This window comes from Bufo gargarizans, unplaced genomic scaffold (genome assembly GCF_014858855.1).
Source record: "Bufo gargarizans isolate SCDJY-AF-19 unplaced genomic scaffold, ASM1485885v1 original_scaffold_1831_pilon, whole genome shotgun sequence".
In the NCBI taxonomy this organism is placed as follows: Eukaryota; Metazoa; Chordata; class Amphibia; order Anura; family Bufonidae; genus Bufo; species Bufo gargarizans.
The window spans coordinates 312,516-327,542 of NW_025334536.1; the positions used below are offsets into that span (position 1 = coordinate 312,516).

General features: G+C 45.7%; 1 protein-coding gene across 1 annotated transcript in view; it reads left to right on the forward strand.

Moving 5' to 3' along the window:
* The window catches only part of LOC122923723, a 75,414-nt gene that overhangs the window by 48,931 nt on the left and 11,456 nt on the right, over positions 1-15,027 (forward strand). The window contains exon 4 of the mRNA XM_044274574.1: positions 4,820-4,873. Within this exon, the coding sequence (XP_044130509.1) occupies positions 4,820-4,873 (54 nt within the window). The remainder of the gene's footprint in view (positions 1-4,819; positions 4,874-15,027) is intronic.

The following is a 15,027-nucleotide window of genomic DNA, read 5'->3' on the forward strand; positions in this document are numbered from 1 at the left end:
GGTGGCATCTAATAGCAATTATTGAGCAGCAGCATACAACAAATTATATATTGGTCTTAAAAGATGTTACTTGCCCTTTAATCTCCATAATGGCCCGATGGACATTTTGAATTGTGTGTAGAAGAACGGTGTTCCTGGAAGCAGACCATACTCTGGAGTATAGGGGTCTGGGATTACTCTCTGCTTGGACAAGTTCCAGAAAAATGAGAGCACTGGCTTATGACACAGTCTATAAGGAGGGCGCATCGCTCCACTGTCGAATATTTAGGCATGGTCTTACACAATAGAAGTGCATCATGTTTAAAGCGCTCCTGGCCACGTAGTATACATGACACTTGATGGAATTCCTCTTTTTATGACTTTTTGCTTCCTCTATTTTACTACGTTCTCTATAAAGTTATTAGAAATGACTTATTACATGACCTGCCGCCATAGTAACCCGTGTGTAAGGCGTAGAAGGAAATCCTACGGGATGGTAGATTTGCTGTCATATGGCGTGCGGTATGTTAGTCTTATCGCCCTGTCTCCTTATTTCTGCACATTTCTTAAAGGGCCAGTGTGCACCAAGCATCCCTACTTCAGCGCTGACTCGGTACTACTATGCTATGTCTCTTGTTCTCGATCTCCAGCCTGATTTTTGCTAACTGAGACTGTTTCTAGGATAGCAACATCAGGAATCCTTGCGGGAAACATCTGACCTCCATGATGGGATTTGAAGGTGACGGATATACTATCTCTTCACAGTATGACCTCATCTTTTGTATGTGGGAGAGTGGAATGTTAGCTTTCATTGCCCAGTAAAAGCTTTCTATAGTATTGCCTTCACGGGAACCCCATCGCGGTACCACATTTGGTACAACATAAAAATCTATAGCCAAACTCGCGCTCACCTCCATTTTCCCCTATTAGTGTCAATGAGTAGATAAAACACAAGATTACCAAGGGAAGATTGAAAGTGATGGTGCTCCAAAAACCACACAAATTATTTATTTCTTAATTCTATCTTTGTTTTGAACATCCTAAAAAAGTGATCAGACATTGATAGCATGATCAGGGAGTGATGCAGCAGCACAATGGGGTGGTGGTTACCCCCATTATGACACCCTTTTGGATCCATGGTTGTCCCAACCACATGATCCTGAAATGCTACTGCCGAGCTGCAGACCATCATGTCCCATTATAACATTTACTTATTATTTATGTAGCGCTTTAGTTATGGGTTACGACATGAGGCAACAAGGAATTCCAGGGGATCTTGATAAAACCCAGGCGATCGCCTGAAAATAATAGGTGACTGTGTCCTATAATGGTCTGATCAACTAGTGATACTTTTTCTTGCAACTGTAAAAAAAAAAATGTGAACCCTTTGGAATGATATGGATTTCTGCACAAATTGGTCATAAAATGTGATCTGATCGTCATCTAAGTCACAACAATAGACAATCACAGTCTGCTTAACTAATAACACACAAAGAATTACATGTTACCATGTTTTTATTGAACACACCATGTAAATATTCACAGTGCAGGTGGAAAAAGTATGTGAACCCCTAGACTAATGACATCTCCAAGAGCTAATTGGAGTGAGGTGTCAGCCAACTGGAGTCCAGTCAATGAGATGAGATTGGAGGTGTTGGTTACAGCTGCCCTGCCCTATAAAAAACACACACCAGTTCTGGGTTTCTTTTCACAAGAAGCATTGCCTGGTGTGAATGATGCCTCGCACAAAAGAGCTCTCAGAAGACCTACGATTAAGAATTGTTGACTTGCATAAAGCTGGAAAGGGTTATAAAGGTATCTCCAAAATCCTTGCTGTTCATCAGTCCACGGTAAGACAGATTGTCTATAAATGGAGACAGGTCAGCACTGCTGCTACTCTCCCTAGGAGTGGCCGTCCTGTAAAGATGACTGCAAGAGCACAGCGCAGACTGCTCAATGAGGGGAAGAAGAATCCTAGAGTGTCAGCTAAAGACTTACAAAAGTCTCTGGCTTATGCTAACATCCCTGTTAACGAATCTACGATACATAAAACACTAAACAAGAATGGATTCAATGGGAGGATTCCACAGAAGAAGCCACTGCTGTCCAAAAAAACATTGCTGCACGTTTACAGGTTTGCACAAGAGCCCCTGGATGTTCCACAGCAGCACTGGCAAAATATTCTGTGCACAGATGAAACCAAAGGTGAGTTGTTTGGAAGAAACACACAACACTATGTGTGGAGAAAAAGAGGCACAGCACACCAACATCAAAACCTCTTCCCAACTGTGAAGTATGGTGGTGGGGGCATCATGATTTGGGGCTGCTTTGCTGCGTCAGGGCCTGGATGGATTGCTATCATCGAAGGAAAAATGAATTCCCAAGATTATCAAGACATTTTGCAGGAAAACTTAAGGCCATCTGTCCACCAGCTGAAGCTCAACAGAAGATGGGTGTTGCAACAGGACAACGACCCAAAGCATAGAAGTAAATCAACAACAGAATGGCGTAAACTGAAGAAAATCCGCCTTCTGGAGCGGCCCAGTCAGAGTCCTGACCTCAACCCGATTGAGATGCTGTGGCAGGACCTCAAGAAAGCGATTCACACCAGACATCCCAAGAATATTGCTGAACTGAAACCGTTCTGTAAAGAGGAATGGTCAAGAATTACTCCTGACCGTTGTGCACGTCTGATCTGCAACTACAGGGAACGTTTGGTTGAAGTTATTGCTGCCAAAAGGAGGTTCAACCAGTTATTAAATCCAAGGGTTCACATACTTTTTCCACCTGCACTGTGAATGTTTACATGGTGTGTTCAATAATAACATGGGAACATTTAACTCTTTGTGTGTTATTAGGTTAAGCCGACTGTGATTGTCTATTGTTGTGACTTAGATGAAGATCAGATCACATTTTATGACCAATTTGTGCAGAAATCCATATCATTCCAAAGGGTTCACATACTTTTCCTGCAACTGTAGCTCTCTCCGATGATGCATCACTTCCACCCGGTCTCTTTCCCACCTTGGATAGCGCAGTGAATTATGGCACTTGAATAAAGGCATCTGCCAACTCTGGACGTTCTTTATGCGCAACCAACTGACTTTTAGATGGGGTGGTCGTCAGGACATATGTGCTAGCGTGGGAAATTAGTTGTCATGGAGATAACAAGCACAAGTTGCTACAATGTAGGCAGAGTTCTCCTTTAAGATATATTGTCTGTGTAGGGGAAATCTGTGGGCAGGTACAGTAGTTTGTAAGTCATTCCTGTCTTGTCTTCGTCATCCTGGAGAAGGGCCCATGTCCTTGGGCCGTACAGTATGTGCTGCGCCTCCTATAAACGGGAAGCTTCTGTACATGCTGGACGTAGCGCGGAGAGGCAGTGGTCTATGTCAAGGGCCCCGCCGTGTTGTGACGCACACTGCTCTGCAGGATGATGTACATGTCCTGACGGTTACGCCGGGTCGCACGCTATGGCTCTCATCTTTTCATGCATTTTGGAGCGAGGGAGACCTCAGTGAGTAGGGGTGCTCGCCATGCTGGATTTCGAGAAAGATCGGTACCTGCCCCTATTTGCTGCCTGTCCACTAGGTGGAGGAGGTGGAATATCAAGTTCACTGGCAGCAATTGCCTCCTTACATTAACCCCTTGCTACTCTAGGCCTCCTGGCATTAACCCCTTGCTACTCTAGGCCTCCTGGCATTAACCCCTTGCTACTCTAGGCCTCCTGACATTAACCCCTTGCTACTCTAGGCCTCCTGACATTAACCCCTTGCTACTCTAGGCCTCCTGACATTAACCCCTTGCTACTCTAGGCCTCCTGACATTAACCCCTTGCTACTCTAGGCCTCCTGACATTAACCCCTTGCTACTCTAGGCCTCCTGACATTAACCCCTTACTACTCTAGGCCTCCTGACATTAACCCCTTACTACTCTAGGCCTCCTACAATTAACCCCTTACTACTCTAGGCCTCCTACAATTAACCCCTTACTGCTCTAGGCCTCTTACAATTAACCCCTTACTGCTCTAGGCCTCCTGACCTTAACCCCTTACTGCTCTAGGCCTCCTGACCTTAACCCCTTACTGCTCTAGGCCTCCTGACCTTAACCCCTTACTGCTCTAGGCCTCCTGACCTTAACCCCTTACTGCTCTACGCCTCCTGACCTTAACCCCTTACTGCTCTAGGCCTCCTGACCTTAACCCCTTACTGCTCTAGGCCTCCTGACCTTAACCCCTTACTGCTCTAGGCCTCCTGACCTTAACCCCATACTGCTCTAGGCCTCCTGACATTAACCCCTTACTGCTCTAGGCCTCCTGACATTAACCCCTTACTGCTCTAGGCCTCCTGACATTAACCCCTTACTGCTCTAGGCCTCCTGACATTAACCCCTTACTACCATCAGCCTCCTTACCTTACAATTACCCATTGCTACTCCTTGTCCCCTTACTACTGTAGACCACCAGGGATGCTTGTCCAGGATTCCAAAAACAGCCCCGCCCCAGTCCACAGGTTATTCAGCATCTTGAACGGGACTAGGCGTCAGTTCCACGCACAATCTGTGGACAATGTGTCACTGTTTCTGGAAGAAATCAGACATATTTTTCTAAACCAGGACAACTTACTTAGATTTATCCTTTTGCTGCCCTAGACCACCAGGGATTATTCTATTAACACATTTGATCCCAGTGATAATACATAATAATTTTTCACATGATCCCACTCCTGTTTTTGGTATTTTTTTTGTTTGGAAAGGTGACGACCCTGTCCGTAATTGCAGCAATATTGTCTGTCGCTCGACATCTTCATGTAAATCTAACCTGATTTTCCTTTCTTTCAGAAAATGCTGCTTAAGAAAACTTGTGGATCCAAGACGAGAGTCATTAAAATTCGAGTAAGTGACTTTTCCTCCCCTGAATCCTCTTTCCTTCCAGTGGGATGACTTTTCTTAGGACTATATAGTGTCTGGTGTAAACAGTGCTCCACAGCAGAGTATTACCTGTACAGACACTGAACCAGCAGAGGGTGCCAGGGAAATGTAGGAAATCAGAACGCAGATTTGGATGTGACTGGAGGATAGTGGATCTGTGTATACATTAGGTTCTTGGCAAGTGGATCAGACCTGATCAATGCGCCCCCTGCAGGTTTACCTAGTTATACAAGGTTTTCAATGCAGTAATGGGAGGGTTGTGAGCCGAGCGAGACGGAAACGCACTGGAAAAGTAAATCCCTTCTTCACTGCTGACCTGTCCCGGGGCGGGCATAGGAACAACCAAAACATTTGAACGTCTACAACCCGGCTCTGCTACATCCAAGACCAGTGTGATGGTGTAATATACAGAGGCGTACGCAGCCGGCTGTGTGATAGAAGTTTGCTTGTCCTGAAAGTCGGCAAGGGGTGATGTTTTTGGGCATGCGGCCTCCTGTTATGAACGGCCCAAGTATCTTCCGAGGACGTCAGGAGACGCGTTTCAGGCTCAGCAGGCGGAGGATTAGCCATCTTCCTCCCAGTTTATTGCTCTGGGCCAGTGACAGAATCTCAAGGGCAATTTGTAAATGGAGCGATGAGCTCTCCCGGCCCTCGGGGCACAGACGTCAGCTTCTGAGGAGGCATCTCAAGTAGCTTTATCCTGTGAGGACACGGGCTCACCTGGATGCCAATCTGCCCACACTGCCTCCTCTATTCATATACTGTAAGCTGTTGGTGGCTGGAGGCCAGGAGCTGGTCTCAGAGGTCCTGTGAGAGGGAAGGTTCATACCACGGCGGCCGCCGGCAGTCTCTCCTCAGCCCCTCATGCATGCACGTGTTCAAAATGCGGAGAGTGGAGTGGCTGATCTCCCGAGAACAAAAGGATTGGGCATGTTGAAATCCAACACCCCGATCCTTCTCTTCGCCGACTTCTGCTTCGGGGGGCAGTTGGAAGCCCCCCCCTAATACTCGTTAGATTATTTGCAGATTTGTCCGTTTGGTAAATTTAAATATTGAGGAACTATCCTGAGAGGCGACTGGCAGTGGTATAAGGAGCAGGGTTCCCGGCAGCACAGAGTATTTCAGGAGAGGAGTGTGCTGATCTTGTGGGAAGTCACAGACTAAGGCCTCAAGCACACGACCGTATGTATTTTGCGGTCCGAAAAAAACGTATCCTCAAAAAATACGGATGACGTCTGTGTGCATTCCGTATTTTGCGGATTGCGGAACGGAACAGCTGGCCCTTCATAGAACAGTCCTATCCTTGTCCGTAATGTGGACAATAATAGGACATCTTCTATTTTTCTGCGGAAAGGAAATACGGACATACTGAAACAGAATGCACACGGAGTACCTTCCGTTTTTGTTGCGGACCCATTGAAATGAATGGTTTCACATACGGTCAGCAAAAAAAACGGAACGGACACGGAAAGAAAATACGTTCGTGTGCATGAGGCCTAATGTATTTTCTTTCCGTACCTGTCCCGTTTTTTTTGTTGTGGACCATATGCGGAATCATTCATTTCAATGGGTCCGCAAAAAATACAGAACGGACACGGAAAGAAAATACGTATGTGTGCATGAGGCCTAAGGGCTCATGCACACGAACATATTGTCTTTCCGTGTCTGTTCCTTTTTTTTTTTTTTTTTTGCGGATCATATTTGGAACCATTTATTTCAATGAGTCCGCAAAAAAAAAAACTGAAGTTACTCCGTGTGCATTCTGTTACCGTATGTCCGTTCCGCAAAAGGTTAGAACATGTCCTATTATTGTCTGCATTACGGACAAGGATAGGACTGTTCTATTAGGGGCCAGCTGTTCTGTTCCGCAAAATACAGAATGCACACGGACGTCATCCGTATTTTTTGCTGATCTGCTTTTTGCGGACTGCAAAATTCATACGGTCGTTTGCATGAGCCCTAAGAGTTACATAGTGGAACGAGCAGGGTCCCCAACAGCACAGAGTATTTCAGGAGAGGAGTGTGCTGATCTTGTGGGAGGTCATAGACTAATAGTTACGTAGTGGAAGGAGCCGGATCCCCAGCAGCACAGAGGATTTCAGGAGAGGAGTGTGCTGATCTTATGGGAGGTCACAGACTGAGAATTACATAGTGGAAGGAGCAGGATCCCCAGCAGCACAGAGGATTTCAGGAGAGGAGTGTGCTGATCTTATGGGAGGTCACAGACTGAGAATTACATAGTGGAAGGAGCAGGATCCCCAGCAGCACAGAGGATTTCAGGAGAGGAGTGTGCTGATCCTGTGGGAGGTCACAGACTGAGAGTTACATAGTGGAAGGAGCAGGATCCCCAGCAGCACAGAGGATTTCAGGAGAGGAGTGTGCTGATCCTGTGGGAGGTCACAGACTGAGAGTTACATAGTGGAAGGAGCAGGATCCCCAGCAGCACAGAGGATTTCAGGAGAGGAGTGGGCTGATCTTATGGGAGGTCACAGACTGATAGTTACATAGTGGAAGGAGCAGGGTCCCCAGCAGCACAGAGGATTTCAGGAGAGGAGTGTGCTGATCTTATGGGAGGTCACAGACTGATAGTTACATAGTGGAAGGAGCAGGGTCCACAGCAGCACAGAGGATTTCAGGAGAGAAGTGTGCTGATCTTATGGGAGGTCACAGACTGATAGTTACATGGTGGAAGGAGCAGGGTTTACAGCAGCACAGAGGATTTCAGGAGAGAAGTGTGCTGATCTTATGGGAGGTCACAGACTGATAGTTACATAGTGGAAGGAGCAGGGTCCACAGCAGCACAGAGGATTTCAGGAGAGGAGTGTGCTGATCTTATGGGAGGTCACAGACTGATAGTTACATGGTGGAAGGAGCAGGGTCCACAGCAGCACAGAGGATTTCAGGAGAGAAGTGTGCTGATCTTATGGGAGGTCACAGACTGATAGTTACATGGTGGAAGGAGCAGGGTCCACCGCAGCACAGAGGATTTCAGGAGAGAAGTGTGCTGATCTTATGGGAGGTCACAGACTGATAGTTACATAGTGGAAGGAGCAGGGTCCACAGCAGCACAGAGGATTTCAGGAGAGAAGTGTGCTGATCTTATGGGAGGTCACAGACTGATAGTTACATGGTGGAAGGAGCAGGGTTTACAGCAGCACAGAGGATTTCAGGAGAGAAGTGTGCTGATCTTATGGGAGGTCACAGACTGATAGTTACATAGTGGAAGGAGCAGGGTCCACAGCAGCACAGAGGATTTCAGGAGAGAAGTGTGCTGATCTTATGGGAGGTCACAGACTGATAGTTACATGGTGGAAGGAGCAGGGTCCACAGCAGCACAGAGGATTTCAGGAGAGAAGTGTGCTGATCTTATGGGAGGTCACAGACTGATAGTTACATAGTGGAAGGAGCAGGGTCCACAGCAGCACAGAGGATTTCAGGAGAGGAGTGTGCTGATCCTGTGGGAGTTCACAGACTGCGTTACATAGTGGAAGGAGCAGGGTCCACAGCAGCACAGAGTATTTCAGGAGAGGAGTGTGCTGATCCTGTGGGAGTTCACAGACTGCGTTACATAGTGGAAGGAGCAGGGTCCACAGCAGCACAGAGGATTTCAGGAGAGGAGTGTGCTGATCCTGTGGGAGTTCACAGACTGCGTTACATAGTATACGGGGCAGGGTTATAAACCATGAGTCTTGGCTGTAGTGACCCGTATAATGACCTCTCATCTGCACATTACGCTGCGCGTGGCTCATACGTGTCCCTGACGTGCACATATTTAATGATGGGGCCCTGATGGTATTGTGAGAGTACCTCCGCCCTCACCTGCCCTGCCGTCCAATATATAATGGGTCCATTGTTCTCGACCGCTGGGATACAGAAAATAAAGCATTTCTGAGATCTGAACCCAAAGGTGACTCAATTCAGAAACATTTCTTCTGGTGTTGGGGCCTCATCCTGAACATGGAGGTTAGGAATCACTTTAAGAACCTGACAAGCCGGGACCTGAGCAGCATATCCAGCCATTCTAATTAGGAGCTCTTAAAGGGTAACTCCACCTAGCAGTGAACATTCCATTCTGGGTACAATTACCTTTCTTCTGACTATTCCCTGAGTTTTAGAAATGTAGCTTTTGAGCTTTGGGAGATCCGGTAATTCTAGGAGAAAAGCATTTGAGGGCTCATCCTCCATAAGTCTTTACCTCCGCTGGCAGTGTGGTCACTGTAAGCCCCGCCCACTTTCTGCTCTTAAAGCGACAGGATCGGCAGTTTAGCAACAAAAATAAGTCACAGATCAGGAACATCGTTCCCTTTCTGAGGGTGGGGACTGGGTGTAATATTATAAAGTAGAGCTCCAGCTTTAGTCGGAGTTACTCTTTATCACTGTCTGGCTTTTTTTATTTTATTACTTTGCTTCTTTGGATGACCCCTATGCATCGGTCACCCAATCAGATTATATTTGGTTGCCTGAAATATACAGCCTCTCGTTTTAATTTATGAGGCAGGAGGCACGTAAAGCCTCAGTGATGGCACCACGTAAGGTCTACAGGTGCCTTTGATTTCCCCAGCAGTCTGATCATTTTGGGGGTATTGTGACATTTGTGGAGCTGACGATATTACGCATGGTGCAAAGTGTACATCATTTGCATATGTAAGATGCCGTCCTGTAAGGGTGCCGGGGTGTAAACCGCAGGGTACACCACATGCCGCGATCACAGTGCGTTGCAAAAGTATTAGCACCCTTCTAGAGCTCTGGGAAGAGCTTTGTCCTGTGCTGATTGTCACCCCCTGCTGAGTTAAGCACTTTATATAAGCTGCCTACAGAAAGCTGGTGACAGGTACTCTGAAATGTTTTTTTTTTTTTTTTAAAGGGACACTAACTTTATTTCTATTTAGGGACAAATTGGTTAATTTCCCATTATTACATCATAGGATCGACAGGATTCCCAGAGCCCTGGTTGATAAAGGCAGCAATTTAGCGTCCTTGTTATAGCCAAAAAACCCTGCGGTTCTCCTGCTGAATTTACCAGCAGCCACCACTAGAGGGAGCTCACTGCTCCCATTGACTTCACTGGGATCTGTATAAATCGCTTGCAAGGAGTTCCCCCTTGTGGCGGCTGCAGCAAGCAAACTTTTATCATTTGTCCTGCCATGGGGGCGTGGGACGCATCGGTGGACCTGGCACAGAAAATTCCCTCTAAGATGATTCTGCAACGATGGAGATTGAAGGAATGTCACTGTTTTATGTTTCTGAGAATATTTCTTGCATGAGACCTAAACCCCCCGGGATATCGATGAATCCCCCTCCCTCTCCCGCAGTGTGTTCTTGGTCCAGAAGAGGAAAATGTTTCCTTCTTTTTCGTCTTTTTGTACTTTGGCCTAAATACTTCGGGTCATGAATATGTATTCGAGGGGCAGCTGCAGCCTGAAATGAGCACAGGCTAATCATCTCGCCGCATTGTCCGCAGAGCATTGTGCCGTCACCCCGCCTCTGCAGCTGCCGCCGCTCTGTGTGCGCTAAACATCTCCCACCCCATAGTTTCACATCTTACTGAAACTGCCGGCATCCTGGCTCTGCGGGAGGTTTCTAAACTGGTTTATGTGTGCAAATTTAACCATTCGCGTCCCATGCCCCAGTGCACAGGGAGCACGTACATAACTATTATTTTTTTAAATGCACACATCGCCAACGAGTCAAGCTTCGTCCTTCGTAGAAAAACACTGGCAGTATGGCAAAGATGACTTCTAAAATTAAAGGAACACTCCAGCCAGTTTATGACACTGCATCATGTCTAGTGCAGAACCTGAAGAGGTGGAGCGTGACACAGGGAGTGTTTTCCGTGAACCTTAGTGTCATGCTCCGCCTCCTCAGGCCCGAAGCGTTCCTTTAAAGAATTCCTCTGTTATTCTAGGGCCTGAGAGAGGGATGGAGCATGACATGGGAATTCAGAGAGAAGTCATACAGCGTCATCTAGTGATAACAGTTGTGCTCCAGAGCTGCAGTCATAATTCTGCTAGTTGCGATTGGAAACAGTCAGCAAGTTTGTCGACAGACACTCCCCCCAAACAGTTAAGCTGCGCTCCTATAATCCACTATAAGGATAAAATAGGATAGCCATACAGTATACAAGGGATGCAAATTACCAGACACTGAACAAGCAGGGAACATCAAGACATTTTGAAGTAAGGCCAAGACCCAATCTATGGGCCATTGAAATAAACGGTTGTATGTGGAACCTTGTGTTCCCTGCAAAAAATTAGCCTTAAATTTTTGGTTATCCCAAGGACAACAGGGTATTTTTGTAGGAGTCCCAGCTACGTCACCTTTTCCCTTCATCTGCTTGCTGAAAACCTTCAAAAATAGCTTGCCCCTGGGTTATGTGTTTACCCCCTCTCCACCATCACGGAACATTCTGAAATATATGATTATCTGGATATTTCTATCCCATTTCCGTCTTCATTTAAAATCGTATTATTTCCCAGTGTTGTTTTTTGTTCCTATTTATACCCTGACTATTCCAGCATGGAGCCTGGGCTGGAAATGTGGCCTGACACACCAGACACAGCTTGTGTAACATTGAGTAAGAACACGGCCAGCACTGCTATTCTTACATGCTTCTTATCTGGAAGTTGAGGGAACTGGTGCCAACTTTTTGCAAGGGTTTCCTGCTTCTTATCTCCCGTCTCTCTCTCTACTCAGCGGAGAGAAATATGCTCTCTCACTCCCTAGGACAACAGAGGCTTTGAGTCTCGAGCCAGGAACTTGTTTTGACATATTACATTTCTGTTCTAATACCCGCGGCTTTCTTCGCTTTATTTTTAATTATAGCAAACAATAGAGACGTTCCTTGAAGAGCAGGAGGATCTGGATGAGGTTTCTCAGGACCCCAGGAAAGTCCATGCTCATAAGCAGTGAACCATAGAATTTGACCTTTCTGTTGACCCTGGTCCTTCTGTACTAGACTTGACTTGAGTTGGGTTCTTGTCCAACAAGGACATAGTAAAATTTTATTGACTTGGCACCAACTCCTCAGAGATGACATGGTTTTCTGTTTCTTGGAGAATATATTGTGTTTCTATAGATTTTTCAGGACCCCAGGAAAGTTCACGATCACAGGAAGTAACCTTCTTGTAGACATTGGTCCATCCATACTAGACTTGAGTTATGTTGAAGTCAACTAACAATGTAGTAAAATTGTATTGACATGGTGCCAAGTTCTTGGAGATTGGGGTGACTTGACTTTGTTTCTTGGTGAATATGGTACATTATGTTTCTAGGCGTATCTGGATGAGTTTTCTCAGAATTCCAGGAGTCCATTATCACAGGAAGTCACCATAATTTGACCTTCTTGTTAACCTTGGTTCTTCTGTACTAGACTTGAGTTGGGTTCATGTCCAACAAGTACACACTACAAAAAAGTACTGACTTGGCACCAACTGTTCAGAGTTGGGGAGGACTTGACTTTCTGTTGTGTTTCTTTGTGTATCTGAATGAGGTTTCTCAGGATCCCAGGGAAAGGCCATAATCGCAGAAGTATAATCAACTGTACAATTTGACCTTATTTTAGACCTTGGTCCTTCCATACTAAACTTGATTTGGGTTCAAGTCAAATAAAGAGATCGTAAAACTGAATTTACATGGTGCCAACCTTTTCAGAAATAGGGGTTACCTAGCTTTCTGTTTCTTATGGCTATATAGGGTAAAGCTATGGGTTAGATGGATAGTTTCTCATTAGAATTTTGCATCTATACGATTGGGAGAACATGGAGGTCTATTAGTAAGACATCTGCCTGTTCCCAGTCATCTGAGTAAGGAGGATACCTACCATCTATTCATAGGTTATTTTTGACCTTCTTAGGTGGTTGACTGACTTATTGAAAGACACCAGGCCCCTTCTCGTTTCTTGTAGGACAAGCCTCCAACCTTCTAAAGACCACCAGGTTATGGGACTACCAGAGGTTGCTGAAAAAGTCAGATGGCAGTAGGCTTTACTTGCCAACAATTCTCAAGCTGTAGGTTGATTCTTGATTCCACTGTACTCAAGAAACCCAGTCCTGAGGAGCAATAGTCCCCTCCTTTGCCAACCATCTCATGGTTTCCAAAATGGAATAAACCACTAGTATGATTTCCTCTGACCACCCAAATATGTCCTCCATGTAGAAGAATGTCCTGTGGTTGAAGCCCACCTGTGTTTTTATAGGTCAAGAGCAATCATGTTTACTGTAAGGTGGGACAGCTTCTACAACTTGCAGTGTATATCATGCCTGTGTCTTTGTTACCGGCCGATGACATCAGGGTCAACCAACAAATATAACCAAGCCAAGATGTGTAAGAAGGATGGGAGGAGGCTGCTCACAATCCATTATTTTTGTTTTGCACACTCTACAATGGGTTATTGTGTGCCAAATGGTTTGTGCAATTCTCCATGACTCGGTAAACAGACCGTGATCTTAGGCAAACACTCAGAGAAAGGTGGATCTGTCTTGGCACGGTTCCTCTAAAAGATAAGTGTACCCTCAGGAATTTTGGCTTCCTGCAAGTGGGGTCATCCAGCGTATTAAGAGGTAATGAAGATGTTCGTGTAAGGTATGTCATAGATTATATTGAGCTGGTTTCTTCATTTCCACCAGGTGTATTAAAGGACACCACCTAAAATCACAAAACTTCTTCACCCTAGAGTACCCCTGGCAGTTGTTTATCACTACATAACAGTGCAGATTTAACAGTTAGGACTCCAGGGACACCTTGGCTTTGACAGTACGTGGTTTACTGGTTGTGGCTTGTTATGGGGCAGAGACTGTTGAAGTGTGTCTTGGGGTGAAGATTGCCAGAATGTGCACTTTATTCTAAATAGTCCCTGTATATTGTCCTCACTATAAGGACCGTATAGAGGGAGAGGATTGCCTGTAAAAGTGAGCTCAGACGCCATTTACTGTTAAGGATAATCCTTGTTTTGGGGGTTATCAAGGCTTTTATAGTTTTTGGGGATAGGGCCCATAATTTAGGCCTCAGAACAAACACCATAATTCATATATTAATATTCCGACCCAGGTCCAAACCCCCTAATTCAAACCAAACAAAAATCCCCATCATTCACACCCCTGACCAAATCCTAAGATTCAGACCCCAGATCTTAACAATCAGACACCAATAGTCAGACCTCAGACCATGCCCCAGACCAAAACCCATAATTCAAACCCCAGAACAAACCTAATAATTAAGACCTCAGACCATACCCCAGACAAAACTCCATAATTCAAACGCCAGGATAAACCTTATCATTCACACCCCTGACCAAATGCAATTATTTAGACCTCAATAGTCCGACCTCAGACCATGCCACAGACCAAAACCTATAATCCACACCTCAAAACATAAATTCAGACCCCAGAACGAACCCCACAATTCAGATCTCAATATTCATTCCTCAGACCAAACCCCAAAATCTCCATATTAAGCCCCCAGACTACAATATTTAGACCTCAGACCATACTCCAGGTCAGACCTCCATATCCAGACCCCACATTCCAAAATTCAGACCCTGCTCAGACCCATTTGATTATTCATTTCTCCTCACTCCTGGCTTTTCTACTTGTCTCCAGACGTCATTTGCAGTGGCGCCTAGAGGCAAAAAGGAGCCTTCCCACAGAAGTAGTAAGGTAATGGCCTGCGTTTGGAGGACAGTGCCCTGGACCAGTATTGGCAGGGATTCTCCTACAAATATTTTCAGATTTGGAGTGGTTAGCAATTATGTATGTACACGTCACCCCCTTCTTATTCAGCGTCTGCACGTAGCAATCATTGTGCAATAGTCTGATGTATACTCGTTGTATTCTGGGACCTCAGCTGATGATCTCCTCAACCCTCCCCAGATATCCGGATATAGCCAGTCACTGCACTACATCTCCATTACAGTTAGATTGAGTTCAGTAACCGCTGGTGACTCTTGCAGGATTACATAATGTGGTTGGAAGTTAGCTGATGTAAATGCTGTTCCTGAGCAGCGCTGATGAAGCTCTGGGCCCTCTCTATGGGTTGCCACCGGCCCAGGGGACGCAGTTGTTTACAATTATACTGAGCAGAATTTGGTATTTGTTTCCTGCCTGGAGACCGTATGGAGGAAA